This window comes from Oncorhynchus kisutch, unplaced genomic scaffold (genome assembly GCF_002021735.2).
Source record: "Oncorhynchus kisutch isolate 150728-3 unplaced genomic scaffold, Okis_V2 scaffold3306, whole genome shotgun sequence".
Lineage (NCBI taxonomy): Eukaryota > Metazoa > Chordata > Actinopteri > Salmoniformes > Salmonidae > Oncorhynchus > Oncorhynchus kisutch.
This window is the reverse complement of record NW_022265251.1, coordinates 461792-489704: the sequence shown is the minus strand read 5'-3', so window position 1 is coordinate 489704 and position 27913 is coordinate 461792. Positions and strand designations below refer to the sequence as shown.

The 27913-nt window shown below is 46.4% G+C and overlaps 1 protein-coding gene across 2 annotated transcripts; it reads right to left on the bottom strand.

Moving 5' to 3' along the window:
- Positions 1-490: 490 nt before the first annotated feature.
- On the bottom strand, positions 491-27859 carry LOC116371481 (ras-related protein Rab-40C). 2 transcript variants are annotated; one of them, XM_031820378.1, is made up of 7 exons: positions 26757-27859; positions 25374-26049; positions 17920-17980; positions 11372-11432; positions 8029-8106; positions 5909-6131; positions 491-4554 (listed from the first exon to the last, which is right to left on the bottom strand). In XM_031820378.1, exons 2-7 carry the CDS (start codon positions 25513-25515, stop codon positions 4280-4282), a joined length of 840 nt encoding a protein of 279 aa, XP_031676238.1. In that variant the 5' UTR covers positions 25516-26049; positions 26757-27859; the 3' UTR covers positions 491-4279. The 2 variants fall into 2 exon arrangements, with proteins under 2 accessions (XP_031676238.1, XP_031676239.1); XM_031820379.1 differs by having other exon boundaries at positions 25374-25783.
- Between the last annotated feature and the right edge of the window lie 54 nt (positions 27860-27913).

Sequence of the window (27913 nt, the reverse complement as noted above, 5' to 3'; positions counted from 1 at the left end):
AGTCACTACAGACCCTGGTTCAGGCTCCCCATCTCAGTGCTAGAGGAGTCACCACAGACCCTGGTTCAGGCTCCCCATCTCAGTGCTAGAGGAGTCACTACAGACCCTGGTGCAGGCTCCCCATCTCAGTGCTAGAGGCGATATCACTACAGACCCTGGTTCAGGCTCCCGAGTGGTGCAGTGGTCTAAGGCACCTCATCTCAGTGCTAGAGGCGATATCACTACAGTACCTGGTTCAGCGGTCTAAGGCACCTCATCTCAGTGCTAGAGGCGATATCACTACAGACCCTGGTTTGAATCCAGGCTGTATCACAACCGGCTGTGATTGGGAGTCCCATAGGGCGGCGCACAATTGGCCCAGTGTCATCTGGGTTAGGGTTTGGCCGTCATTGTAAATAAGAAATTTGTTCTTAACTGACTTGGCAAGTTAAATAAAAGGTTAAATCTTTTATTTAATTTTTTAATCACAGAAGACACCATAACAATTTGACAACGTTAAAGAACAGTTTTTATTGTGAAAAATGTCTCTGCTTTTCATACCCTAGCCTAAAACTGTACAATCAATCATTTAAAAACATGTTTCGGCTTGTTTAAAAAATAATAATTAAGAACACACTCTTGCGCTCGTTCGATCACACACTCCTTGTTTAAATGACCCAGCAGCAGCTACAACCAAAGGAAAATAGGAATGCATCCCAAATCGCACCCTATGTAGTGCACTACTTTTGTCCAGGGCCCAATGGCATATGCACTACATAGGTAATAAAAGTGCTCTTTTAGGACACACCCATAGTGTTTACATGTTGTGTTCACCATCATTCCTCTTCCCTTAGTCCAAAATGGCCGCCTATTTCCTATCAAGAGCACTGCTCTGTTCAAAAGCAGTGCACTATATAAGGAATAGGGTGCCAATTGGGACGCACGTTTAACAACCTCAACTCAGGCAACATCAGGGACATCCCCCAAACGGGGCCCTTCTCCTGACATGATCACAAAACTCCATCTCCCATCATTCTTTGCCAACTTTTTCTTTTTCTTTAAACAGTCCATCATAATAATAACATTAATCCTATCTAGAGAAATCATTTGAGAAGGAAAAAAAAATATAATATCTCTTGTTTCCAAATTACACCCTTATTCCCCCATTTATTAGGGCACTTATTTTAAGAAGTACTGCACTTATTTTGAAGAATAGGGTGTAATTTGAGGCCTTCCTGAAGTCCGACTTTTATAAAGGTTATAATATTATAAAGGTCAACATCAAAGGCTGGTGTCATAATAAAACACATTACAATGACAAAAACGTTTTCAAATGAACGACAAAAAGGTTTTGTTGAAAAGCTTGTCTTCTCTACATGTCGAAGGTAGTGGGGTCCATATTATGACGTGCTGCCCAAGAACCAAAACACCTCTTCCCTCCTTTTTACAGTCTACAACCAACCAGATCACTATTAGGACTCTACTGGCACCCTATTCCCTAGGTAGTGCACTACTTTCGACCAGGGTGCCATAGTGACTAGGGTGCCATTTGGGATACATCCTATGCTTCTGTCCTGGCCAAAGAACAGCATGACAACCTTTTCATATTACCAGACCGAGAGGTTTTCCCTGACCTCGTGACCTGACCAGGAAAACCTCACAGAGGGAGGCCTGGAAAAAGGCTGTCGGGGGAAGAAGCTTCTTTATAAAAAGCAGACAAGAGTTAACGTCCTATTTTCTTCATTCATAAAATTACTGGACTTTTGAGGCGATGGAGGCAACTGTTGCATACAAACTACACAAAACATAATTCATAAATTACTGGACTTTTGAGGCGACTGTTGCATACAAACTACAAAAAACAAAGTCCTTTTCTCCGTTACGTTTTACTCAACTCCGGCGTCCCTCTCTCCCTCCATCCTCTATCGCCTCCTTTTGGAACAAGGTTAGAAGGTAATCGAGGAGAGGCGGCGAGAAGGGAACGTGGGCGAGAAGGGAACGTGGGCGAGAAGGGAACGTGGGCGAGAAGGGAACGTGGGCGAGAAGGGAACGTGGGTGAAAAGGGAACGTGGGTGAAAATGCTACCTGTATAAAATTAAGACTCCTCTCCACTTACGCATCATCAGGCAAATTATGTTGACAGGGTGGAATCCCCAATAAATGTGTAACGTGATTAATTAATTATAAAAAAATTTACATTTTCAAGAGTCTTTCCGTGAAGGACTCAGGTAGGATCCACATGACCATCTTCCATGAAAGGTGGCTATCGAGGAGGGGAGGAGCCTCTTCCGTTCGTCTACAAACTAATTGGCTATCGAAGGAGGGGAGGAGCCTCTTCCGTTCGTCTACTAACTATTTGGCACCACTCGACCACTTATCGGTTTCCGGATCACGCAGAAGAGAGGACAGCCTTTTTCCCAAATGAGAAAAGGCCGTCCATACATACATAGAAGAGTCTGTCCTTCTAGTGGTTGATACTCAGAGAGAAACTCGTCTCTCTGAGACCAGAGGGACAGTTCAGTAAAACACAGAACAATAAGGGAGAAAAATAGCTTTGAGTGCCAGGAGATTTCCCTGAATAGGAGAAACTATGGGGCTCCACGCTCACGTCGCTGACTGTCTGTGTAGGAAAACAATATGGCCGCCCCGCAGTGAGAAGAGAACACCACTCAGCCTGACAACCAGGCTTCATTGGGTGAGTCTGGGACTACGTCCTAAATGGCACCCTATTCCCTACATAGTGCACTACTTTAGACCAGAGCCCTATGGCACCCTATTCCCTACATAGTGCACTACTTTAGACCAGAGCTCTATGGGCCCTGGCACCCTATTCCCTACATAGTGCACTACTTTAGACCAGAGCTCTATGGGCCCTGGCACCCTATTCCCTATATAGTGCACTACTTTAGACCAGAGCTCTATGGGCCCTGGCACCCTATTCCCTACATAGTGTCCTACTTTAGACCAGAGCCTATGTAGGGAATAGGGTGACGGTTCACTGGCTGCACTGGAAACTGGTGCAGAGAGGAGAGGAGGCGCAAGAGAAAGGAAGGAAGGAAAGGAGGAGAGAAAGGAAAAGAGGAGAGAAAGGAAAAGAGGAGAGAGAGAAAGGAAGGAAGGAGAGGAAAACTGGCAGGCAGACTAGATGACTCTGGGGAGAAGAGGAGGGAGGGAGGGGAGATGGGAGGCAAAGAACAAGGAGGGAGGGAGATGGGAGGTAAAGAGGAAGGGAGTGCGAGAGAATGGAAAGTGAGGGAGATGGATAGATGTAAAGTGGAAGAGAGGGAGAGAGAGATGTAGGGAGAGAGAGCAGGCAGAGTGAGGGAGATGTAGGGAGAGAGAGCAGGCAGAGTGAGGAGAGAAAGCAGGCAGAGTGAGGGAGATGGAGAGAGAGAGAGCAGGCAGAGTGAGGAGAGAAAGCAGGCAGAGTGAAGGAGATGGAGAGAGGAAGGAAGGAAAGAAGGAGAGCAGGCAGAGATCCATGAAGAGAACATCGATTATTTAACATATGAATCATGGGACAGCAGGAGGCAACACTCTGATCAACAGAGAGAGAAAGGGAGGGAAGAAGAGAGGGGAAAACACTAGAACTCAGTAGGGTTGTGTGGATGTGTTCTGGATGTGGATGGATGTATTCTGGATGTGGATGGATGTATTCTGGATGTGGATGGATGTATTCTGGGTGTATTCTGGATGTATTCTGGGTATATTCTGGGTGTATTCTGGGTGTATTCTGGACGTGGATGGATGTATTCTGGGTATATTCTGGATGTATTCTGGTGTATTCTGGGTGTATTCTGGGTGTATTCTGGATGTATTCTGGGTATATTCTGGATGTATTCTGGGTGTATTCTGGGTATATTCTGGATGTGGATGTATTCTGGGTGTATTCTGGGTGTGGATGTATTCTGGGTGTGGATGTATTCTGGGTGTGGATGTATTCTGGGTGTATTCTGGATGTATTCTGGGTGTATTACAACTCCAGCACAACCCCTCCTATGGACGAGGGTTGACCAGAAATGTCTGGTCGGGTCTCCTCAAGTCTGTGCACACACACCTCCCTCCTCCTACACTAGGTTTCATCACCCTCCTCACCCAGGGTATCTCCTCCCCCAGGGTTAGGGTATGGGGTAAGGGCTAGGTCTGTTTCAGGGTATCCCCTCCCTTCGGGGTGTAGGTTAGGTCTCAGACTTGGTTCTCCCCACAGGCTCTACACATCCTCCCCTCAGTGGAAGGGACAGGGTCTGTTTCAGTGTGTTTAGGGTGTCAGTCTCCCCCCTCCCCCAGACAGGGTCTATCACTAGGAGATTTTACAGTTGTTGCGTGTGCAGTTCTGTGGGGGGCTCTGGGGGGGTTTGATAGATTTAGAACGCTTCAGACTGTTCCCTTTAGACCCGCCCGCCGCGTTGGCCAGCGAATAGGACCGTCCGTGCATCATCACTGCGTTCATCCCATTGGCCATAGAGAAGGACTTGAGGTGGGACTTTATCGCCACGGGCAACGGCAGCTTGTCGATCAGGTGGACGGGCGTGCAGGAGACAATCGCTCTGCAGCACAGGTCCTGGAGAGTGAACACTGGAGGGAGAGGGGAGGAGAGAGAGTTAGTTCAACCTTGTTCTGTCTTGTTACAGCATTAGCTAGCTAGCAACCTGCTAACCACCGATCATAAGCTAGCTAGCAACCTGCTAACCACCGATCATTAGCTAGCTAGCAACCTGCTAACTACAGATCATTAGCTAGCTAGCAACCTGCTAACCACAGATCATTAGCTAGCTAGCAACCTGCTAACCACAGATCATTAGCTAGCTAGCAACCTGCTAACCACAGATCATTAGCTAGCTAGCAACCTGCTAACCACAGATCATTAGCTAGCTAGCAACCTGCTAACCACAGATCATTAGCTAGCTAGCAACCTGCTAACCACAGATCATTAGCTAGCTAGCAACCTGCTAACCACAGATCATTAGCTAGCTAGCAACCTGCTAACCACCGATCATTAGCTAGCCAGCAACCTGCTAACCACCGATCATTAGCTAGCTAGCAACCTGCTAACCACCGATCATAAGCTAGCTAGCAACCTGCTAACCACCGATCATAAGCTAGCTAGCAACCTGCTAACCACAGATCATTAGCTAGCTAGCAACCTGCTAACCACCGATCATAAGCTAGCTAGCAACCTGCTAACCACCAATCATAAGCTAGCTAGCAACCTGCTAACCACAGATCATTAGCTAGCTAGCAACCTGCTAACCACCGATCATAAGCTAGCTAGCAACCTGCTAACCACAGATCATTAGCTAGCTAGCTAGCAACCTGCTAACCACAGATCATTAGCTAGCTAGCAACCTGCTAACCACAGATCATTAGCTAGCTAGCAACCTGCTAACCACAGATCATTAGCTAGCTAGCAACCTGCTAACCACAGATCATTAGCTAGCTAGCAACCTACTAACCACAGATGAAGGATATCGTGTGGTAATTTTACCAGCAGTAAACATCTGGTGATTCAGAAAGGAACAAGGGAGAGCTTCTTTAGATGCGCTTCTAAAGTGGTCCTCCGTTGCTCAGTCGCTAGAGAGCGTCCCTCCGTAGCTCAGTCGCTAGAGCATAGCACTTGCAACCCCGGGATAGTGGGTTCAATTCTCGGGACCGTCCATACGTAAAATGTATGTAAGTCACTGGATAAAAGCTTCTGCTAAATGGTATATGCTATAATATTAAAGTAGGACAGCTGTACGTAGGCTGCATCTTATTGTGTTCCTTCTGGTGCTCCTAAACCCTGGATTCTGTAATTACTACCTATTTATATCATCTATACCTTGAATACTTGTTATTGTGCTCCTACAATTTTTTCTAATTAGGAGCACATGTACTCCTTGTAAAAAAATATATATCGGTGTCAAGCTCCTCCCCCCTCACCCCCTCCTACCTCTGTTGGGCTTCCAGAACTTCTCCATGCCGTGCCTCATCAGTACGATGCGAGACAGCTCTGTGAACGACTCGATGACGTTGAAGTTGCAGAGCGGGCTGACCTCAAAGAAGGTCATGCCGTTCTTCTCCGCGTACGCCCGGGCCTGCTCCGTAGGAACCTGGCGCTTGAACGCCAGGTGGAGCCGGTTGCCTACCAGGATACGAGGTACACCCGGGGCATGCTGATGGGAGGGAGAGGGGGGGGGGGATTTCAGTGGTTTACAGGAAGTAGAAAACAGTAGTAAGTTATAGAAACTGTTAGAACTGTCTCTTTTATATATATATATATATATATATATATATATATATATATATATATATATATATATATATATATATATATATATATATATATATATATATCCTATCAGTATCCATCCTATCAGTATCCTATCCTATCAGTATCCTATCCTATCCTATCAGTATCCTATCCTATCAGTATCCTATCATATCAGTATCCATCCTATCAGTATCCTATCCTATCAGTATCCTATCAGTATCCTATCCTATCAGTATCCTATCATATCAGTATCCATCCTATCAGTATCCTATCCTATCAGTATCCTATCCTATCCTATCAGTATCCATCCTATCAGTATCCATCCTATCAGTATCCTATCCTATCAGTGTCCGTCCTAGCCTATCAGTATCCATCCTATCCGATCAGTATCCATCCTATCCGATTAGTATCCATCCTATCCCATCAGTATCCATCCTATCCCATCAGTATCCATCCTATCCCATCAGTATCCATCCTATCAGATCAGTATCCATCCTATCAGATCAGTATCCATCCTATCAGATCAGTATCCATCCTACCCTATCAGTGTCCATCCTACCCTATCAGTATCCATCCTATCAGATCAGTATCCATCCTACCCTATCAGTATCCATCCTACCCTATCAGTATCCATCCCATCCCATCAGTATCCATCCCATCAGTATCCATCCCATCAGTATCCATCCCATCAGTATCCATCCCATCAGTATCCATCCCATCAGTATCCATCCCATCAGTATCCATCCCATCAGTATCCATCCCATCAGTATCCATCCCATCAGTATCCATCCCATCAGTATCCATCCCATCAGTATCCATCCCATCAGTATCCATCCCATCTTGGGTCGTTGTAGGAAAGATACGTGGTTAAAACACTGGTAAGCCTGAGTTCCATCGCTATGGGAAACGGGCCCTGGTCTTTCTAGCGGCTTCACCTTTCATTCTACCAATCAAATTATCTAGTCTATTTCCTCCCTCTCCTTCCCTCCCTCTTCTGTCCCCCCCCCCATCTCTCTCTCCTTCCCTCCCTCTTCTGTCTCCCCCCCCTTCTCCTTCCCTTCCCCACCTTTCGCCTCCCCCCCATCTCTCTCTCCTTCCCTCCCTCTTCTGTCTCCCCCCCTTCTCCTTCCCTTCCCCACCTTTCGCCTCCCCCCCCCCATCTCTCTCTCCTTCCCTCCCTCTTCTGTCTCCCCCCCCTTCTCCTTCCCTTCCCCACCTTTCGCCTCCCCCCCCCCATCTCTCTCTCCTTCCCTCCCTCTTCTGTCCCCCCCCCATTCTCCTTCCCTTCCCCACCTTTCGCCTCCCCCCCCCCATCTCTCTCTCCTTCCCTCCCTCTTCTGTCCCCCCCCCCCCCTCTCCTTCCCCACCTTTCGCCTCCCCCCCCCCCCTCTCCTTCCCCACCTTTCGCCCCCCCCCCCCCCCCCCCCCCCCCCCCCCCCCCCCCCCCCCCCCCCCCCCCATCTCTCTCTCTCTCTGAATGAATGACAGGAGTCCAGTTGCAGGGTACTGTAGACTAGAGGTGAACCAGGAAAGACATATCTTCACCAAACACCCTGAGAGAAACACACACACACACACACACACACACGGAGGATGTCCTCTAGGCTTCTGCATCCCAGAAGGACATGGTGTGTCTATAGCAGTACTCTGGGCCTATTCGGTTCTGTTCACCGAGGTGTGTTGAGGACTATGGGACAGGGTCTCTCCTTTCCTCTCCTCTACCCTCGCCTCTCCCTCTCTTCCTCCTCTCCCCTCCCTCTCCTCTACCCTCTCTTCCTCCTCTCCTCCTCCCTCCATACCTCGTCAATCTCTCGTATCCAGCGGTCGATGCCTTCGAACGACCAGCGGTTTGCGATGTCATACACCAGCAGGATCCCCTGGAGAACACACACACACACCATTGTTCTTGATGTCCTGTTTATAGAAGTAGGAGGAGCAGACAGGACCAGCCAGTAGGGGACTTGTGTCATTAGAGTGTGTGTACTATGTCATTAGAGTGTGTGTGTGTGTGTACTATGTCATTAGAGTGTGTGTGTGTGTGTACTATGTCATTAGAGTGTGTGTGTGTGTGTACTGTCATTAGAGTGTGTGTGTGTGTGTGTGTACTGTCATTAGAGTGTGTGTGTGTGTGTGTGTGTACTATGTCATTAGAGTGTGTGTGTGTGTGTACTATGTCATTAGAGTGTGTGTGTGTGTGTACTATGTCATTAGAGTGTGTGTGTGTGTACTATGTCATTAGAGTGTGTGTGTGTGTACTATGTCATTAGAGTGTGTGTGTGTGTACTATGTCATTAGAGTGTGTGTGTGTGTGTACTATGTCATTAGAGTGTGTGTGTGTGTGTACTATGTCATTAGAGTGTGTGTGTGTGTGTACTATGTCATTAGAGTGGTGTGTGTGTGTACTATGTCATTAGAGTGTGTGTGTGTGTACTATGTCATTAGAGTGTGTGTGTGTGTACTATGTCATTAGATTGTGTGTGTGTGTACTATGACATTAGATTGTGTGTGTGTGTACTATGACATTAGATTGTGTGTGTACTATGACATTAGATTGTGTGTGTACTATGACATTAGATTGTGTGTGTACTATGTCATTAGATTGTGTGTGTACTATGTCATTAGATTGTGTGTGTACTATGTCATTAGATTGTGTGTGTACTATGTCATTAGAGTGTGTGTGTGTACTATGTCATTAGAGTGTGTGTGTGTGTACTATGTCATTAGAGTGTGTGTGTGTGTACTATGTCATTAGAGTGTGTGTGTGTGTACTATGTCATTAGAGTGTGTGTGTGTGTACTATGTCATTAGAGTGTGTGTGTGTGTACTATGTCATTAGAGTGTGTGTGTGTGTACTATGTCATTAGAGTGTGTGTGTGTGTACTATGTCATTAGAGTGTGTGTGTGTGTACTATGTCATTAGAGTGTGTGTGTGTGTACTATGTCATTAGAGTGTGTGTGTGTGTACTATGTCATTAGAGTGTGTGTGTGTGTACTATGTCATTAGAGTGTGTGTGTGTGTACTATGTCATTAGATTGTGTGTGTGTACTGGATTAGATTGTGTGTGTGTACTGGATTAGATTGTGTGTGTACTATGACATTAGATTGTGTGTGTACTATGACATTAGATTGTGTGTGTACTATGTCATTAGATTGTGTGTGTACTATGTCATTAGATTGTGTGTGTACTATGTCATTAGATTGTGTGTGTACTATGTCATTAGATTGTGTGTGTACTATGTCATTAGATTGTGTGTGTACTGGATTAGATTGTGTGTGTACTATGTCATTAGATTGTGTGTGTACTGGATTAGATGAGTCTATTAGTCATGTGCAGAGTCTCAGATGACCAGAGTCTCAGATGTAATTGCAGGGTACAGTGAAATTCTGTAGCTCCAACAGTGCAGGTCAAAAAGAGAAGTACATGAAACAATAATACATACAGTTGAAGTCAGGAAGTTTACGTACACCTCAGCCAAATACATTTAAACTCCGTTTTTCACAATTCCTGACCTATAATCCTAGTAAAAATCCCCTGCCTTGGGTCAGTTAGGATCACCACTTTATTTTAAGAATGTGAAATGTCAGAATAATAGTAGAGAGAATTATTTATTTCAGCTTTTATTTCTTTCATCACATTCCCAGTGGGTCAGAAGTTTACATACACTCAATTAGTGTTTGGTAGCATTGCCTTTAAATGGTTTAACTTGGGTCAAATGTTTCGGGTAGCCTTCCACAAGCTTCCCACAATAAGTTGGGTGAATATTGGCCCATTCCTCCTGACAGAGCTGGTGTAACTGAGTCAGGTTTGTAGGTCTTCTTGCTCGCACACAATTTTTCAGTTCTGCCCACACATTTTCTATGGGATTGAGGTCAGGGCTTTGTGATGGCCACTCCAATACCTTGACTTTGTTGTCCTTAAGCCATTTTGCCACAACTTTGGAAGTGTGCTTGGGGTCAATGTCCATTTGGAAGACCCATTTTCGACCAAGCTTCAACTTCCTGACTGATGTCTTTAGATGTTGCTTCAATATATCCACAATTTTCCATCCTCATGATGCCATCTATTTTGTGAAGTGCACCAGTCCCTCCTGCAGCAAAGCACCCCCACAACATGATGTTGCCACCCCCGTGCTTCACTGTTGGGATGGTGTTCTTCGGCTCGCAAGCCTCCCCCTTTTTCCTCCAAGCATAACAATGGTCATTATATGGCCAAACAGTTCTATTTTTGTTTCATCAGACCAGAGGACATTTCTCCAAAAACTACAATCTTTGTCCCCAGGTGCAGTTGCAAACCATAGTCTGGCTTTTTTATGGCGGTTTTGGAGCAGTGGCTTCTTCCTTGCCGAGTGGCCTTTCAGGTTATGTCGATATAGGACTAGTTTTACTGTGGATATAGATACCTTTGTACCCGTTTCCTCCAGCATCTTCACAAGGTCCTTTGCTGTTGTTCTGGGATTGATTTGCACTTTTCACACCAAAGTACGTTAATCTCAAGGAGACAGAACGCGTCTCCTTCCTGAGCAGTATGATGGCTGCGTGGTCCCAGGGTGTTTATACTTGCGTACTATTGTTTGTACAGATGAACGTGGTACCTTCAGGCGTTTGGAAATTGCTCCCAAGGATGAACCAGACTTGTGGAGGTCTACAAAAAAAAATTCTGAGGTCTTGGCTAATTTCTTTTGATTTTCCCACGATGTCAAGCAAAGAGGCACGGAGTTTGAAGGTAGGCCTTGAAATATATCCAGAGGTACACCTCCAATTGACTCGAATTATGTCAATTAGCCTATCAGAAGCTTCTAAAGCCATGACATCATTTTCTGGAATTGTCCAAGCTGTTTAAAGGCACAGTCAACTTACTGTATGTACATTTCTGACCCACTGGAATTGTGATACAGTGAATGATAAGTGAAATAATCTGTCTGGAAACAATTGTTGGAAAAATTACTTGTGTCATGCACAACGTAGATGTCCTAACCAACTTGACAAAACTATAGTTTGTTAACAAGAAATTTGTGGAGTGGTTGAAAACCAAGATTTAATGACTCCAACCTAAGTGTATGTAAACTTCTGACTTCAACTGTATATATACACACTATGTCGGCAGAATGTGTGTACTATGTCAGCAGAATGTGTGTTCCTACCTGAGCCCCTCTGGAGTAGGACCTGAAGATGGTGCAGAACCTCCCCTGTCCTGACGTGTCCCTGAGAGAGAGATATGAGTTAACCACAATTAAAGGGAAATTCTGCCAATTTTGATCTGTGGTTAAAAAGAGAAGGTTCTAAAAAATAAAAAATAAATGTATCTGTGACATCACAGGATAGGATTCAAAGTAAGAAAAAGTGATTCAAAACCTGCAACGGATTTCTAGCCAGGAGGGTATCATCTTCCTCCCCATAAATCAGAACTAGTTTCTAGCCAGGAGGGTATCATCTTCCTCCCCATAAATCAGAACTCGTTTCTAGCCAGGAGAGTATCATCTTCCTCCCCATAAATCAGAACTAGTTTCTAGCCAGGAGGGTATCATCTTCCTCCCCACAAATCAGAACTAGTTTCTAGCCAGGAGGGTATCATCTTCCTCCCCACAAATCAGAATGCGTTTCTAGCCAGGAGGGTATCATCTTCCTCCCCACAAATCAGAATGCGTTTCTATCCAGGAGGGTATCATCTTCCTCCCCACAAATCAGAACTAGTTTCTAACCAGGAGGGTATCATCTTCCTCCCCACAAATCAGAACTAGTTTCTAGCCAGGAGGGTATCATCTTCCTCCCCATAAATCAGAACTAGTTTCTAGCCAGGAGGGTATCATCTTCCTCCCCACAAATCAGAACTAGTTTCTAACCAGGAGGGTATCATCTTCCTCCCCACAAATCAGAACTAGTTTCTAGCCAGGAGGGTATCATCTTCCTCCCCATAAATCAGAATGCGTTTCTAGCCAGGAGGGTATCATCTTCCTCCCCACAAATCAGAATGCGTTTCTAGCCAGGAGGGTATCATCTTCCTCCCCACAAATCAGAATGCGTTTCTAGCCAGGAGGGTATCATCTTCCTCCCCACAAATCAGAATGCGTTTCTAGCCAGGAGGGTATCATCTTCCTCCCCACAAATCAGAACTAGTTTCTAGCCAGGAGGGTATCATCTTCCTCCCCACAAATCAGAACTAGTTTCTAGCCAGGAGGGTATCATCTTCCTCCCCATAAATCAGAACTAGTTTCTAGCCAGGAGGGTATCATCTTCCTCCCCACAAATCAGAACGCGTTTCTAGCCAGGAGGGTATCATCTTCCTCCCCACAAATCAGAACTAGTTTCTAGCCAGGAGGGTATCATCTTCCTCCCCACAAATCAGAACTAGTTTCTAGCCAGGAGGGTATCATCTTCCTCCCCATAAATCAGAACTAGTTTCTAGCCAGGAGGGTATCATCTTCCTCCCCACAAATCAGAATGCGTTTCTAGCCAGGAGGGTATCATCTTCCTCCCCACAAATCAGAATGCGTTTCTAGCCAGGAGGGTATCATCTTCCTCCCCACAAATCAGAACTAGTTTCTAGCCAGGAGGGTATCATCTTCCTCCCCACAAATCAGAACTAGTTTCTAGCCAGGAGGGTATCATCTTCCTCCCCACAAATCAGAACTAGTTTCTAGCCAGGAGGGTATCATCTTCCTCCCCACAAATCAGAACTAGTTTCTAGCCAGGAGGGTATCATCTTCCTCCCCACAAATCAGAACTAGTTTCTAGCCAGGAGGGTATCATCTTCCTCCCCACAAATCAGAACTAGTTTCTAGCCAGGAGGGTATCATCTTCCTCCCCACAAATCAGAACTAGTTTCTAGCCAGGAGGGTATCATCTTCCTCCCCACAAATCAGAACTAGTTTCTAGCCAGGAGGGTATCATCTTCCTCCCCACAAATCAGAATGCGTTTCTAGCCAGGAGGGTATCATCTTCCTCCCCACAAATCCCATAGCGTTTGAATATCACCGTTTTTAAAATGGTTTAACTTCTGATGAAATCATCGGGTAAAACTTTTTAACATTATATTTGTTCCTACAAAACGTAGAAAAATGTGCCGTTTTCACATACAGTGTCAATCTACGGTGTACCAAACGGAGATGAATGATTATCCAAGATAAAATCCAGATAATGCACTTCAGAAAAAAAAGGGTCGAAAAAAAGGGTATTCATGACTTCTCTTTAGGCCAACGCCCCTAAACTACACTACCTCATAAATACCTTGGTTAACCGTCTGATCTTGATCTTTGAGGTATAAAGTCTTCATCTGATTGTGCAGGTAGAGCGTTGGGGTCTGTTGGTAGTAAACTGAACATCTGGAAAGACCAGAGCTGTGTTCGAATACCCATACTAACATACTGTATACTACCTACTTAATGAGTACCCATACTAACATACTGTATACTACATACTTAATGAGTACCCATACTAACATACTGTATACCCATACTAACATACTGTATACTACCTACTTAATGAGTACCCATACTAACATACTGTATACTACCTACTTAATGAGTACCCATTCTAACATACGGTATACTACCTACTTAATGAGTAAATATACTAACATACTGTATACTACCTACTTAATGAGTACCCATACTAACATACTGTATACTACCTACTTAATGAGTACCCATACTAACATACTGTATACTACCTACTTAATGAGTACCCATACTAACATACTGTATACTACCTACTTAATGAGTACCCATACTAACATACTGTATACTACCTACTTAATGAGTACCCATACTAACATACTGTATACTACCTACTTAATGAGTACCCATACTAACATACTGTATACTACCTACTTAATGAGTACCCATACTAACATACTGTATACTACCTACTTAATGAGTACCCATACTAACATACTGTATACTACCTACTTAATGAGTACCCATACTAACATACTGTATACCCATACTAACATACTGTATACTACCTACTTAATGAGTACCCATCCTAACATACTGTATACTACCTACTTAATGAGTACCCATCCTAACATACTGTATACTACCTACTTAATGAGTACCCACACTACATACTATATACTACCTACTTAATGAGTAAATATACTAACATACTGTATACTACCTACTTAATGAGTACCCATACTAACATACTGTATACTACCTACTTAATGAGTACCCATACTAACATACTGTATACTACCTACTTAATGAGTACCCATACTAACATACTGTATACTACCTACTTAATGAGTACCCATACTAACATACTGTATACTACCTACTTAATGAGTACCCATACTAACATACTGTATACCCATACTAACATACTGTATACTACCTACTTAATGAGTACCCATACTAACATACTGTATACTACACACTTAATGAGTATATACTATTAGTACATTTTAGTATACTGTAAACAAACAGTATTGTCTCAGTTGAGCGTACTAGCATTTTGCCTGTCGACCGGAAGTTGATGCTGTTGCTATGCAACCTCTTGCTAGCTTGTTAGCATTACAAATGACTAGCTAGACATGTTAAGATTTCGGGTGTGTTCGTAAATTCAATCTGGAGTACTTTCTGTTTCACACAACTCTACTACTGACTGACTGCTTCACACAACTCTCCAGACTGACTGTTTAGACATTTTTAGCAAATGTACTGAAAATGAAACAAAGAAATGCCCCTTTGTATTCACACCACTCTGCTATGTCACTACAGACTGAGCTGTGTATTCACACCCTCTGCTATGTCACTACAGACTGACCTGTGTATTCACACCCCTCTGCTATGTCACTACAGACTGACCTGTGTATTCACACCCCTCTGCTATGTCACTACAGACTGACCTGTGTATTCACACCCCTCTGCTATGTCACTACAGACTGACCTGTGTATTCACACCCCTCTGCTCTGTCACTACAGAGGGAGCTGTGTATTCACACCCCTCTGCTATGTCACTACAGAGGGAGCTGTGTATTCATACCCCTCTGCTATGTCACTATAGACTGAGCTGTGTATTCACACCCCTCTGCTATGTCACTACAGACTGAGCTGTGTATTCACACCCCTCTGCTATGTCACTACAGACTGACCTGTGTATTCACACCCCTCTGCTATGTCACTACAGAGGGAGCTGTGTATTCACACCCCTCTGCTATGTCACTACAGACTGAGCTGTGTATTCACACCCCTCTGCTATGTCACTACAGACTGAGCTGTGTATTCACACCCCTCTGCTATGTCACTACAGAGGGAGCTGTGTATTCACCTTGATCATCCTTGATGTCACTACAACTTGGAGTCCACCGGTGGCCAATTCAATAGTTTGGACATGATTTAGAAAGAAACACACTTGTCTATTTAAAGGTCCCACAGTTGACAGAGCAACTCTACCATGACATCAGAGGAGAAACCCCCACCACAACGTCAGAGGAGAAACCCCCGCCACGACGTCAGAGGAGAAACCCCCGCCACGACGTCAGAGGAGAAACCCCCGCCACGACGTCAGAGGAGAAACCCCCGCCACGACGTCAGAGGAGAAACCCCCGCCACGACGTCAGAGGAGAAACCCCCGCCACGACGTCAGAGGAGAAACCCCCGCCACGAAGTCAGAGGAGAAACCCCCGCCACGAAGTCAGAGGAGAAACCCCCACCACGAAGTCAGAGGAGAAACCCCCACCACGAAGTCAGAGGAGAAACCCCCACCACGACGTCAGAGGAGAAACCCCCACCACGACGTCAGAGGAGAAACCCCCACCACGAAGTCAGGGGAGAAACCCCACCACGAAGTCAGGGGAGAAACCCCCACCACGAAGTCAGGGGAGAAACCCCCACCACGAAGTCAGGGGAGAAACCCCCACCACGAAGTCAGAGGAGAAACCCCCACCACGAAGTCAGAGGAGAAACCCCCACCACGAAGTCAGGGGAGGAACTCTACCACGACGTCAGAGGAGAAACCCCCACCACGATGTCAGGGGAGGAACTCTACCACGAAGTCAGAGAACCCCCACCACGAAGTCAGAGGAGAAACCCCCACCACGAAGTCAGAGGAGAAACCCCCACCACGAAGTCAGGGGAGGAACTCTACCATGACGTCAGAGGAGAAACCCCCACCACGATGTCAGGGGAGGAACTCTACCACGAAGTCAGAGAAACCCCCACCACGAAGTCAGAGGAGAAACCCCCGCCACGAAGTCTAAGGAGAAACCCCCACCACGAAGTCTAAGGAGAAACCCCCACCACGAAGTCAGAGAAACCCCCACCACGAAGTCAGAGAAACCCCCACCACGAAGTCAGAGAAACCCCACCACGAAGTCAGAGAACCCCCCACCACGAAGTCAGAGAAACCCCCACCACGAAGTCAGAGAAACCCCCACCACGAAGCCAGAGAAACCCCACCACGAAGTCAGAGAAACCCCCACCACGAAGTCAGAGAAACCCCCACCACGAAGTCAGAGAAACCCCCACCACGAAGTCAGAGAAACCCCCACCACGAAGTCAGAGGAGAAACCCCCACCACGAAGTCAGAGGAGAAACCCCCACCACGAAGTCAGAGGAGAAACCCCCACCACGACGTCAGAGGAGAAATCCCCACCACGACGTCAGAGGAGAAACCCCCACCACGACGTCAGAGGAGAAACCCCACCACGAAGTCCATGTCCAAGGAACTGTCCGTAGATCTCCAATATAAATTGTGACGAGGCATATATCTGGGGAAGGGTATAAAACTAGTTTCCGAGAGCACAGTGGTCTCCATCATTGGGAAATGGACCGCTCATTTCTACACTCCAAAATGGCCACCTAGCTTCCCAAGGCCAAAAGGCATTCAGCTGTACAGAGTGGGGCTGAGTTGAAATGGACTGCTGATATCTCTGTTACTCAGAGGGCAGATCGATGTATCTGTCACCACAGACAGGGTTGGGTTGGTCCTGTCCAGCACTACTTTACTGTTTCACACAACTCTACTGGCTGACTGTTTCACACAACTCTACTGGCTGACTGTTTCTGTTTCACACAACTCTACTGGCTGACTGTTTCTGTTTCACACAACTCTACTGGCTGACTGTTTCTGTTTCACACAACTCTACTGGCTGACTGCTTCACACAACTCTACTGGCTGACCGTTTCTGTTTCACACAACTCTACTGGCTGACCGTTTCTGTTTCACACAACTCTACTGGCTGACTGTTTCACACAACTCTACTGGCTGACTGTTTCTGTTTCACACAACTCTACTGACTGACTGCTTCACACAACTCTACTGACTGACTGCTTCACACAACTCTACTGACTGACTGCTTCACACAACTCTACTGGCTGACTGTTTCACACAACTCTACTGGCTGACTGTTTCACACAACTCTACTGGCTGACTGTTTCACACAACTCTACTGACTGACTGCTTCACACAACTCTACTGGCTGACTGTTTCTGTTTCACACAACTCTACTGGCTGACTGTTTCTGACTGACCCTGTAAAACAACACCTATCATACTACTATGACTGACCCTGTAAAACAACACCTATCATACTACTATGGCCCTGTACAACAACACCTATCATACTACTATGTCTGACCCTGTAAAACAACACCTATCATACTACTATGACTGACCCTATAAAACAACACATTACACTGCACTGTACTAATAACCACAACATGTTGATTCAACATGTAGGATGTACTAACCACAGCTCCAGTTTCACTCTCCTCCCATCCAGCAGAATAGTGGTGGTCTTGTAGTCGATGCCTGGATGGAGGAGAGAGAGAGAGAGAGGAGAGAGGAGAGAGGAGAGAGGAGAGAGGAGAGAGGAGAGAGGAGAGAGAGAGAGAGAAGGAGAGAGAGAGAGAGAGAAGGAGAGAGAGAGAGAGAGAGAGAAGGAGAGAGAGAGAGAGAGAGAGGAGAGAGAGAGAGAGAGAAGGAGAGAGAGAGAGAGAGAGAGAGAGAAGGAGAGAGAGAGAGAGAGAGAGAGAGAGAGAGAGAGAGAGAGAGAGAAGGAGAGAGAGAGAGAGAGAGAGAGAGAGAGAGAGAGAGAGAGAGAGAAGAGAGAGAGAGAGAGAGAGAGAGAAGGAGAGAGAGAAGGAGAGAGAGAGAGAAGGAGAGAGAGAGAGAGAAGGAGAGAGAGAGAGAGAAGGAGAGAGAGAGAGAGAAGGAGAGAGAGAGAGAGAGAGAAGGTTGTTGAGAGAGAGAGAGAGAGAGAGAGAGAGGGAGGAGGAGGTTGTTGAGAGAGAGAGGAGGAGGTTGAGAGAGAGAGAGAGAGAGAGAGAGAGAGAGAGGAGGTTGTTGAGAGAGAGGAGGAGGTTGAGAGAGAGAGAGAGAGAGAAGGTTGTTGAGAAGAGAGAGGAGGAGGTTTGTTGAGAGAGAGAGAGGGGAGGAGGTTGAGGGGGAGGTTGAGAGAGAGAGAGGGATGTTTGAGAGAGAGAGGAGGAGGTTGAGGGGGAGGTTGAGAGAGAGAGAGGAGGAGGTTGTTGAGAGAGAGAGGGGAGGTTGAGGGGGAGGTTGAAGAGGAGAGAGAGGGGAGGAGGTTGAGAGAGAGAGAGAGGGGAGGAGGTTGAGAGAGAGAGAGAGGGAGGAGGTTGTTGAGAGAGAGAGAGAGAGAGAGGAGGAGGAGGTGTTGAGAGAGAGAGAGAGAGAGAGGGGAGGAGGTTGGTTGAGAGAGGAGAGAGAGAGAGAGGGGAGGAGGTTGTTGAGAGAGAGAGAGAGAGAGAGAGGAGGGGAGGTTGTTGTAGAGAGAGAGAGGAGAGAGAGAGGGGGAGGTTGTTGAGAGAGAGAGAGGAGAGAGGGGAGGAGGTTGTTGAGAGAGAGAGAGAGAGGGGAGGAGGTTGTTGAGAGAGAGAGAGAGAGGGGAGGAGGTTGTTGAGAGAGAGAGAGAGAGGGGAGGTTGAGAGAGAGAGAGGGGAGGTTGAGAGAGAGAGAGGGGAGGTTGAGAGAGAGAGAGGGAGGTTGAGAGATGAGAGAGGGGAGGTTGAGAGAGAGAAGAGGGGGCTGAGGTTGAGAGAGAGAGAGGGGAGGTTGAGAGAGAGAGAGGGGAGGTTGAGAGAGAGAGAGGGGAGGTTGAGAGAGGAGAGAGGGGAGGTTGAGAGAGAGAGAGGGAGGTTGAGAGAGAGAGAGGGGAGGTTGAGAGAGAGGAGAGGGGAGGTTGAGAGAGAGAGAGGGGAGGTTGAGAGAGAGAGAGGGGAGGTTGAGAGAGAGAGAGAGAGGGAGGGGGGGAGGTTTGAGGGGGAGGTTGAGAGAGGGGGGAGAGAGAGAGAGAAGGGGGAGGTTGAAATACAGAAGAGAAAGTGGTAGGGAGGAGGGTGAGAGAAAGAAGGGAGAGGTATTAGACATTAAAAAGCATTATCAGTTCACCTGTCCTTATAGCTCTCTCTGTGTGTGTGTGTGTGTGTGTGTGTGTGTGTGTGTGTGTGTGTGTGTGTGTGTGTGTGTGTGTGTGTGTGTGTGTGTGTGTGTGTGTGTGTGTGTGTGGCTTCAGAATGTAAAAGGACACATGTTGTGCTTCAGTTGCAGTTCTCCACTTCGATGAGAAATCTTTGCTCTCGTCCTGACCAATCAAATTACTGCTTTCACGGCGGGGTCTATGGCACTGCATCTCAGTGCTAGAGGCGTCACTACAGACCCTGGTTCGATTCCAGGCTCATTCACAATTGGCCCAGCGTCGTCTGCGTTAGAGTTTGGCCGGGGGGGAAGGCCGTCATTGTAAAGAAGAATTTGTTCTTAGTTGACTTTCCAAGTTTAAAAAAAAGTTACATCAAATTAAAAAGTTCACAAACTGGCATTCTTTTATTTAAAAGGAACTCAGTCCACCTTTAGACTTACTCTTGAAAGGTGTAATAGTAGTTGGGTAATATATCATCAGTTCCTCTGTCATTTTGGGGCGGCAGCGTAGCCTAGTGGTTAGAGTGTAGAGGTGGCAGGGTAGCCTAGTGGTTAGAGTGTAGAGGTGGCAGGGTAGCCTAGTGGTTAGAGTGTAGAGGTGGAAGGGTAGTCTAGTGGTTAGAGTGTAGAGGTGGCAGGGTAGCCTAGTGGTTAGAGTGTAGAGGTGGCAGGTAGCCTAGTGGTTAGAGTGTAGAGGTGGCAGGGTAGCCTAGTGGTTAGAGTGTAGAGGTGGCAGGGTAGCCTAGTGGTTAGAGTGTAGAGGTGGAAGGATAGTCTAGTGGTTAGAGTGTAGAGGTGGCAGGGTAGCCTAGTGGTTAGAGTGTAGAGGTGGCAGGTAGCCTAGTGGTTAGAGTGTAGAGGTGGCAGGTAGGCTAGTGGTTAGAGTGTAGAGGTGGCAGGTAGCCTAGTGGTTAGAGTGTAGAGGTGGCAGGGTAGTCTAGTGGTTAGAGTGTAGAGGTGGCAGGGTAGCCTAGTGGTTAGAGTGTAGAGGTGGCAGGGTAGCCTAGTGGTTAGAGTATAGAGGTGGCAGGGTAGCCTAGTGGTTAGAGTATAGAGGTGGCAGGGTAGTCTAGTGGTTAGAGTGTAGAGGTGGCAGGGTAGCCTAGTGGTTAGAGTGTAGAGGTGGCAGGATAGCCTAGTGGTTAGAGTGTAGAGGTGGCAGGGTAGCCTAGTGGTTAGAGTGTAGAGGTGGAAGGGTAGTCTAGTGGTTAGAGTGTAGAGGTGGCAGGGTAGCCTAGTGGTTAGAGTGTAGAGGTGGCAGGGTAGCCTAGTGGTTAGAGTGTAGAGGTGGCAGGGTAGCCTAGTGGTTAGAGTGTAGAGGTGGCAGGGTAGTCTAGTGGTTAGAGTGTAGAGGTGGCAGGGTAGTCTAGTGGTTAGAGTGTAGAGGTGGCAGGGTAGTCTAGTGGTTAGAGTGTAGAGGTGGCAGGGTAGTCTAGTGGTTAGAGTGTAGAGGCGGCAGGGTAGTCTAGTGGTTAGAGTGTAGAGGTGGCAGGGTAGTCTAGTGGTTAGAGTGTTGAGGTGGCAGGGTAGTCTAGTGGTTAGAGTGTAGAGGTGGCAGGGTAGTCTAGTGGTTAGAGTGTAGAGGTGGCAGGGTAGTCTAATGGTTAGAGCGTTGGACTAGTAACCAGAAGGTTGCGAGTTCAAACCACCCGAGCTGACAAGGTACAAATCTGTCGTTCTGCCCCTGAACAGGCAGTTAACCCACTGTTCCTAGGCCGTCATTGTAAATAAGAATTTGTTCTTAACTGACTTGCCTAGTTAAATAAAAGGTAATAATTAAAATAAAAAATGTCAGTCATTACAGACCTTAGAGAGACATTTATAACCAGTCAGAAATGTCCAGATCAACCAGCCCACGTCAGCTGACGCTTTTTAATTCAGGGTTTTTAGCCCGTAGATACCGTTGTCATTTTGTCACTCAAATATCACATGAATACACATCAGACATGGCAAGGACATGGCAATTACAAGGAAATCCCCTTTAAAATTGTTACATTTTCCTCCACCAAGAGGGGTCTGAACAGTCTGTATCATGAACAGTGCTGGTCCCCATAGAGGTGTGAACAGTCTGTATCATGAACAGTGCTGGTCCCCATAGAGATGTGAACAGTGCTGGTCCCCATAGAGGTCTGAACAGTGCTGGTCCCCATAGAGGTCTGAACAGTGCTGGTCCCCATAGAGGTCTGAACAGTGCTGGTCCCCATAGAGGTGTGAACAGTCTGTATCATGAACAGTGCTGGTCCCTATAGAGGTGTGAACAGTCTGTATCATGAACAGTGCTGGTCCCCATCGAGGTCTGAACAGTGCTGGTCCCTATAGAGGTCTGAACAGTCTGTATCATGAACAGTGCTGGTCCCTATAGAGGTGTGAACAGTCTGTATCATGAACAGTGCTGGTCCCTATAGAGGTGTGAACAGTCTGTATCATGAACAGTGCTGGTCCCCATAGAGGTCTGAACAGTGCTGGTCCCCATAGAGGTGTGAACAGTCTGTATCATGAACAGTGCTGGTCCCCATAGAGGTCTGAACAGTCTGTACCATGAACAGTGCTGGTCCCCATAGAGGTCTGAACAGTGCTGGTCCCCATAGAGGTGTGAACAGTCTGAATCATGAACAGTGCTGGTCCCCATAGAGGTCTGAACAGTCTGTATCATGAACAGTGCTGGTCCCCATAGAGGTCTGAACAGTCTGTATCATGAACAGTGCTGGTCCCCATAGAGGTGTGAACAGTCTGTATCATGAACAGTGCTGGTCCCCATAGAGGTGTGAACAGTCTGAATCATGAACAGTGCTGGTCCCCATAGAGGTGTGAAGAGTCTGTATCATGAACAGTGCTGGTCCCCATAGAGGTCTGAACAGTGCTGGTCCCCATAGAGGTCTGAACAGTGCTGGTCCCTATAGAGATGTGAACAGTCTGTATCATGAACAGTGCTGGTCCCCATAGAGGTCTGAACAGTCTGTATCATGAACAGTGCTGGTCCCCATAGAGGTGTGAACAGTGCTGGTCCCCATAGAGGTCTGAACAGTGCTGGTCCCCATAGAGGTCTGAACAGTGCTGGTCCCCATAGAGGTCTGAACAGTGCTGGTCCCCATAGAGGTGTGAACAGTCTGTATCATGAACAGTGCTGGTCCCTATAGAGGTGTGAACAGTCTGTATCATGAACAGTGCTGGTCCCCATAGAGGTGTGAACAGTCTGTATCATGAACAGTGCTCGTTCCCATAGAGATGTGAACATTAGATAGTATCTGAAGACAGAGCATCTCTCTCTCTCTCGCTTTCTCTCTCTCTCATTAGTTATTCCCTCTATCTTCTCCCCCCATATCTCTGGGGGATTTGTCTGATGGAGCTGGGAGTGTGTGAAGCAGCTCTTTTGAAGCCACAGACCAGCAGCCCTGCCCCCCCTCCCCCTTTCTCTCTCTCTCTCTCCATCGCCCCCCAACTATCAACAGCAGTAAGCTGTCACATCCAGCAGCACCATAACACCCAGACAGGCATCCGTCTCCTTTCCTCGTGCCCAAGGAGAGCTCACCCCATCGGGTAGGGATCTGTCACAACCTCCCCTCTCCACTGAGAACCTCCAGGACTCCGACAGAGTCACACGACAGCTAGCCTGTAGACACCCCTAGCTCTGAACGATAATGACTGGGGATTCCCGGCAACAATGCTATTGTATTGAAGAAAAAGAAACCACACAACCTTTGCAATGACTTAACAAGGACAACGTAGGCAGTTCAAACAACACCCTGATGAACTGGTGTGGAAGCTATGATTCCCAGCGTGATGGTAGCTAATGGGCGTCTCAGACTCAACACACACCCTGACAAACCAGAATAGAAGGCATCTGGTGTTCCTCGGGCTAAGGTCATGGTGACTGTAGCTACACTCTCAGGGGACCTGCTGGGTGTGTGTGTGTGTGTGTGTGTGGAGAGTATGTGTGTGTGTAGAGAGTGTGTGTGTGTGTGTGTAGAGAGTGTGTGTGTGTGTGTGTGTAGAGAGTGTGTGTGTGTGTGTGTGTAGAGAGTGTGTGTGTGTGTGTGTGTAGAGAGTGTGTGTGTGTGTGTAGAGAGTGTGTGTGTGTGTGTGTGTAGAGAGTGTGTGTGTGTGTGTGTGTAGAGAGTGTGTGTGTGTGTGTGTAGAGAGTGTGTGTGTGTGTGTGTAGAGAGTGTGTGTGTGTGTGTGTGTAGAGAGTGTGTGTGTGTGTAGAGAGTGTGTGTGTGTGTAGAGAGTGCGTGTGTGTGTAGAGAGTGTGTGTGTGTGTGTGTAGAGTGTGTGTGTGGAGTGTGTGTGTTGTTTTACAGGGTCAGACATAGTAGTATGATAGGTGTTGTTTTACAGGGTCAGTCATAGTAGTATAATAGGTGTTGTTTTACAGGGTCAGTCATAGTAGTATGATAGGTGTTGTTTTACAGGGTCAGTCATAGTAGTATAATAGGTGTTGTTTTACAGGGTCAGACATAGTAGTATGTTACCCCTGGAGGAAACTAGGGTTAAGTGCCTTCCTCAAGGCACTTGGAGATTTTCACCTTGTCGACTCGGGCAGCGACCTTTCAGCTACTGACCCTTCCGCTGTAGCTGATACATTATTAGTTAGTGAGACAGTGACTGGACCCTCTGCTGTAGCTGATGCATTATTAGTTAGTGAGACAGTGACTGGACCCTCTGCTGTAGCTGATGCATTATTAGTTAGTGAGACAGTGACTGGACCCTCTGCTGTAGCTGATGCATTATTAGTTAGTGAGACAGTGACTGGACCCTCTGCTGTAGCTGATGCATTATTAGTTAGTGAGACAGTGACTGGACCCTCTGCTGTAACTGATACATTATTAGTTAGTGAGACAGTGACTGGACCCTCTGCTGTAGCTGATACATTATTAGTTAGTGAGACAGTGACTGGACCCTCTACTGTAGCTGATACATTATTAGTTAGTGAGACAGTGACTGGACCCTCTGCTGTAGCTGATACATTATTAGTTAGTGAGACAGTGACTGGACCCTCTGCTGTGGCTGATACATTATTAGTTAGTGAGACAGTGACTGGACCCTCTGCTGTAGCTGATACATTATTAGTTAGTGAGACAGTGACTGGACCCTCTGCTGTAGCTGATGCATTATTAGTTAGTGGGACAGTGACTGGACCCTCTACTGTAGCTGATACATTATTAGTTAGTGAGACAGTGACTGGACCCTCTGCTGTGGCTGATACATTATTAGTTAGTGAGACAGTGAGTGGACCCTCTGCTGTAGCTGATACATTATTAGTTAGTGAGACAGTGACTGGACCCGCTACTGTAGCTGATACATTATTAGTTAGTGAGACAATATGAATGTGTCTGCATTGTTCAGACGTTTTTACAGGAGCGGAAAAGATTATTCACTTACCACACACAGCGGACTGGTATGTGTCTGTTTTTAGGTGGTGTGTGTGTAGATGGTGTGTGTGTGTGTGTGTGTAGTATGTGTATACATGTGTTATGTGTCCGTGCGTCTGTGTGTGTCTGTGTCTTTACGCGTTCGTGCTGTGTATTTGTATTTATTAGAGATCCCCCTTAGCTGCTGCCAAGACTTGTGTCCTCTCCCTGTATGTGTGTGTATGTGTAGTACATTTTCAAGTGAGTCATTTAGCAGAAGCTCTTATCCAGAGCGACTTACAGTTCGTGCATTCATCCTTAAGACAGCTCGGTTGGACAACCACATAATCACAGTCACAGTAAGTACATTTTCCCCTCAATAAAGTAGTTCTCAGAAAAGTCCTGAGCTCGTGACTCACCACTGCTGTACGCGTACGGAGACTCTGCCGATCCATCCTGTAGGCTGTCTAGTATCTCCCCTTTCCCCACATCGCTGTCCCCGACCAGGAGGAACTTCAACAGGTAGTCATAACTCTTCACCGGGCTGCCCTGGGTACCCATCCTGCCTTCCTCACATCTGTCCCCTCACACACTGGGGGACGAGAGGGAGAGGATGGAGGCAGAGGGGGGCTAAGGGGGGATAGGGGCTGGAGAGGGGGGGGAAACTGGTATAGTCTATTCCAGCAGAGAAGTTAGAGGAGTCAAGAGACTGTGTGGTCCTCCAGTTGAGAATTGTTGATTAGCCCTACGGCCCACTGTTGTGTGTCGAGGTGGAGTTGAGGCTCTGCTACAGGTTAAAACACCTGACCACCATTGTAGCTTGGCAAGTCTGAATGAGGCAGCAATAGTGGACACAATTATTATTTTTTAAAGTCCCTCCAGGTTAAACAGCTTGCAGGAGTTGGAAGTACGGTGTGCTGCTCAAAACCAAAACGTCCCTTGGACAGGAATTAGGCAGGGTACCAGTGGTGGTCCAAATAACGTCACTGCTGAAAGCAAGCTGCGAGCAGAAGTCTGATCTTCCAACCTCAACACCGTTTTGCAACTGGTATTTATTTAACCACCGACTTCTCTGACTGCTAGCGGTTCAAACACCTGTCACAGTTTAAAACAACAATTACATTTAAAAGACAACGCTGTTGCTTCGTCAACAGACGGTTAGTAAACGAACCTTGTTGTGAGCTATCTGGCAATAACCTCTCTTTAGATGAAAACAACATATTTGTTTTGTGGACGTGACGTTAGCTAAACTGTATATTTTAAGGACGTAGCTAGTTTCCTAGTTAGCGTACAGGCTATCTGTGTTCGGGTCCTTATTGTTAGCATAACGTTAGCTAGCTAGCGAGTAATGCCATTATGGGCTAGCTATCGCAACAAAGAAAGTGTTATCAAGAACATCTAACGTTACAGTCTATGTTGAGCCCACAAAACAAAAATGTTTATAACCGGTTTTCTTTTAAAACTAGATAGTTAGCAACCCTGTTATAGTAATTAAAGGGTAAATATGCAGCTAGCCAGAATGGTAGCTAGCAAGCTAACTATGAACAACAGCTTTGCGTGGCTGGCAAGACAGGAGGAGCTAGTTAGCTGGGTATGCTAAGCTAGCTGGTAATGCTAAGCTAGCTGGTAATGCTAAAATAGCTGGTAATGCTAAACTAGCTAGATATTCGTGGTTAGTTGACAAGTGTCAAATCAAATCAACGACAGAGGTCAACATCCGAATTAAATAACATACCCTATATGTATCAGTTTGCCAGAGCTCTCATTCATAAAGGTAATAATTGTACGAGTAATCTCCTAACCTGTCGATAACTGGACTATCCTCTTCCTAACTGGTTTACGATGCTGGCTTCCTTGGTACCGATTGCTTGCTAACTTCACCCGAGACTGGCTGCTCTGAAATCGGGCCCCTCTCTCTTGTCCGGACAACAAAGATCCGTAACTTCCCGACCTTTTCCTTGCCTTGGTTCTATCCAGAACTTGCAGTTTGACGTATTTTCTCGTGGGTCCAAAGCACACTTTGAGATGTAAGGTTTTAGTCCAAGTCCGCGGTAAATCATTTGAAAATCTCAGTTTGTAAAATCATACATGTGTTTTTTTCCTTCCACGCTCAATCATATTCGCGATAACACACTGTAGCTGACAGATAGGCACTGCACAGTCTGGTGCTCGAGGTTCCCGCTACGCCCTTACCAGCCTCTGATTGGATACACATACGCACCGAATGATACGATTGGCTATCAGAAAAATCAATCATAAAATCTGTCAACAACACATTGAGAGTGTGGAAGTGACTGAGATTAAAGGGGCAGATTCGACTATGTTGATCGTACTGGTCTACTGGGTACTGGCCTGTGACCGGTGACGCAAACGGGCAAAGGCAGGTGAAGGAGGAACGGTAATCTTGCGCTGCTCGGTTCGCGTTGTCAACAAGGCAGCATGGTGCATCTTCCAGAAACATCTCTTTCCAATAAAAATATATATGTTTGAATTTTTCCAATTAGTTTTCATTTGGAAGGTATATACAGCGTTTATATTTACAAAACTATCACTTTTTCATGTCATAACACATGAAAAAGTAATACACAATACTCCACGAGCTTAATTATGTCACTTTTGTTTTTGAGCCGATTTCGCCATGGGCTTTGAATGGGGTACCTGGCTCACGCCTGGGAGGCAGCCCGGTTCTAAAACGAATGCAATCAACTTTCACCCGGTGCAAAACACGCCTTATCGGGCGTCCTGGACAGATTGATTAATCGAATGCCTTCAATGCTAATCAGATAATAGAATGGATTAAAGCACTGGCTCAAACAAAAACGGAATAAAAAACAATGGGGAAATGTAGTGATACTAGTAACGTCATAAATGTTGAAACAAAGGACACGGAAGTAACCTTAACAAATACGTTTGTGTGGGATACTGTCAGTTGACAGAGGGTGTGAATGTGTGTCAAACC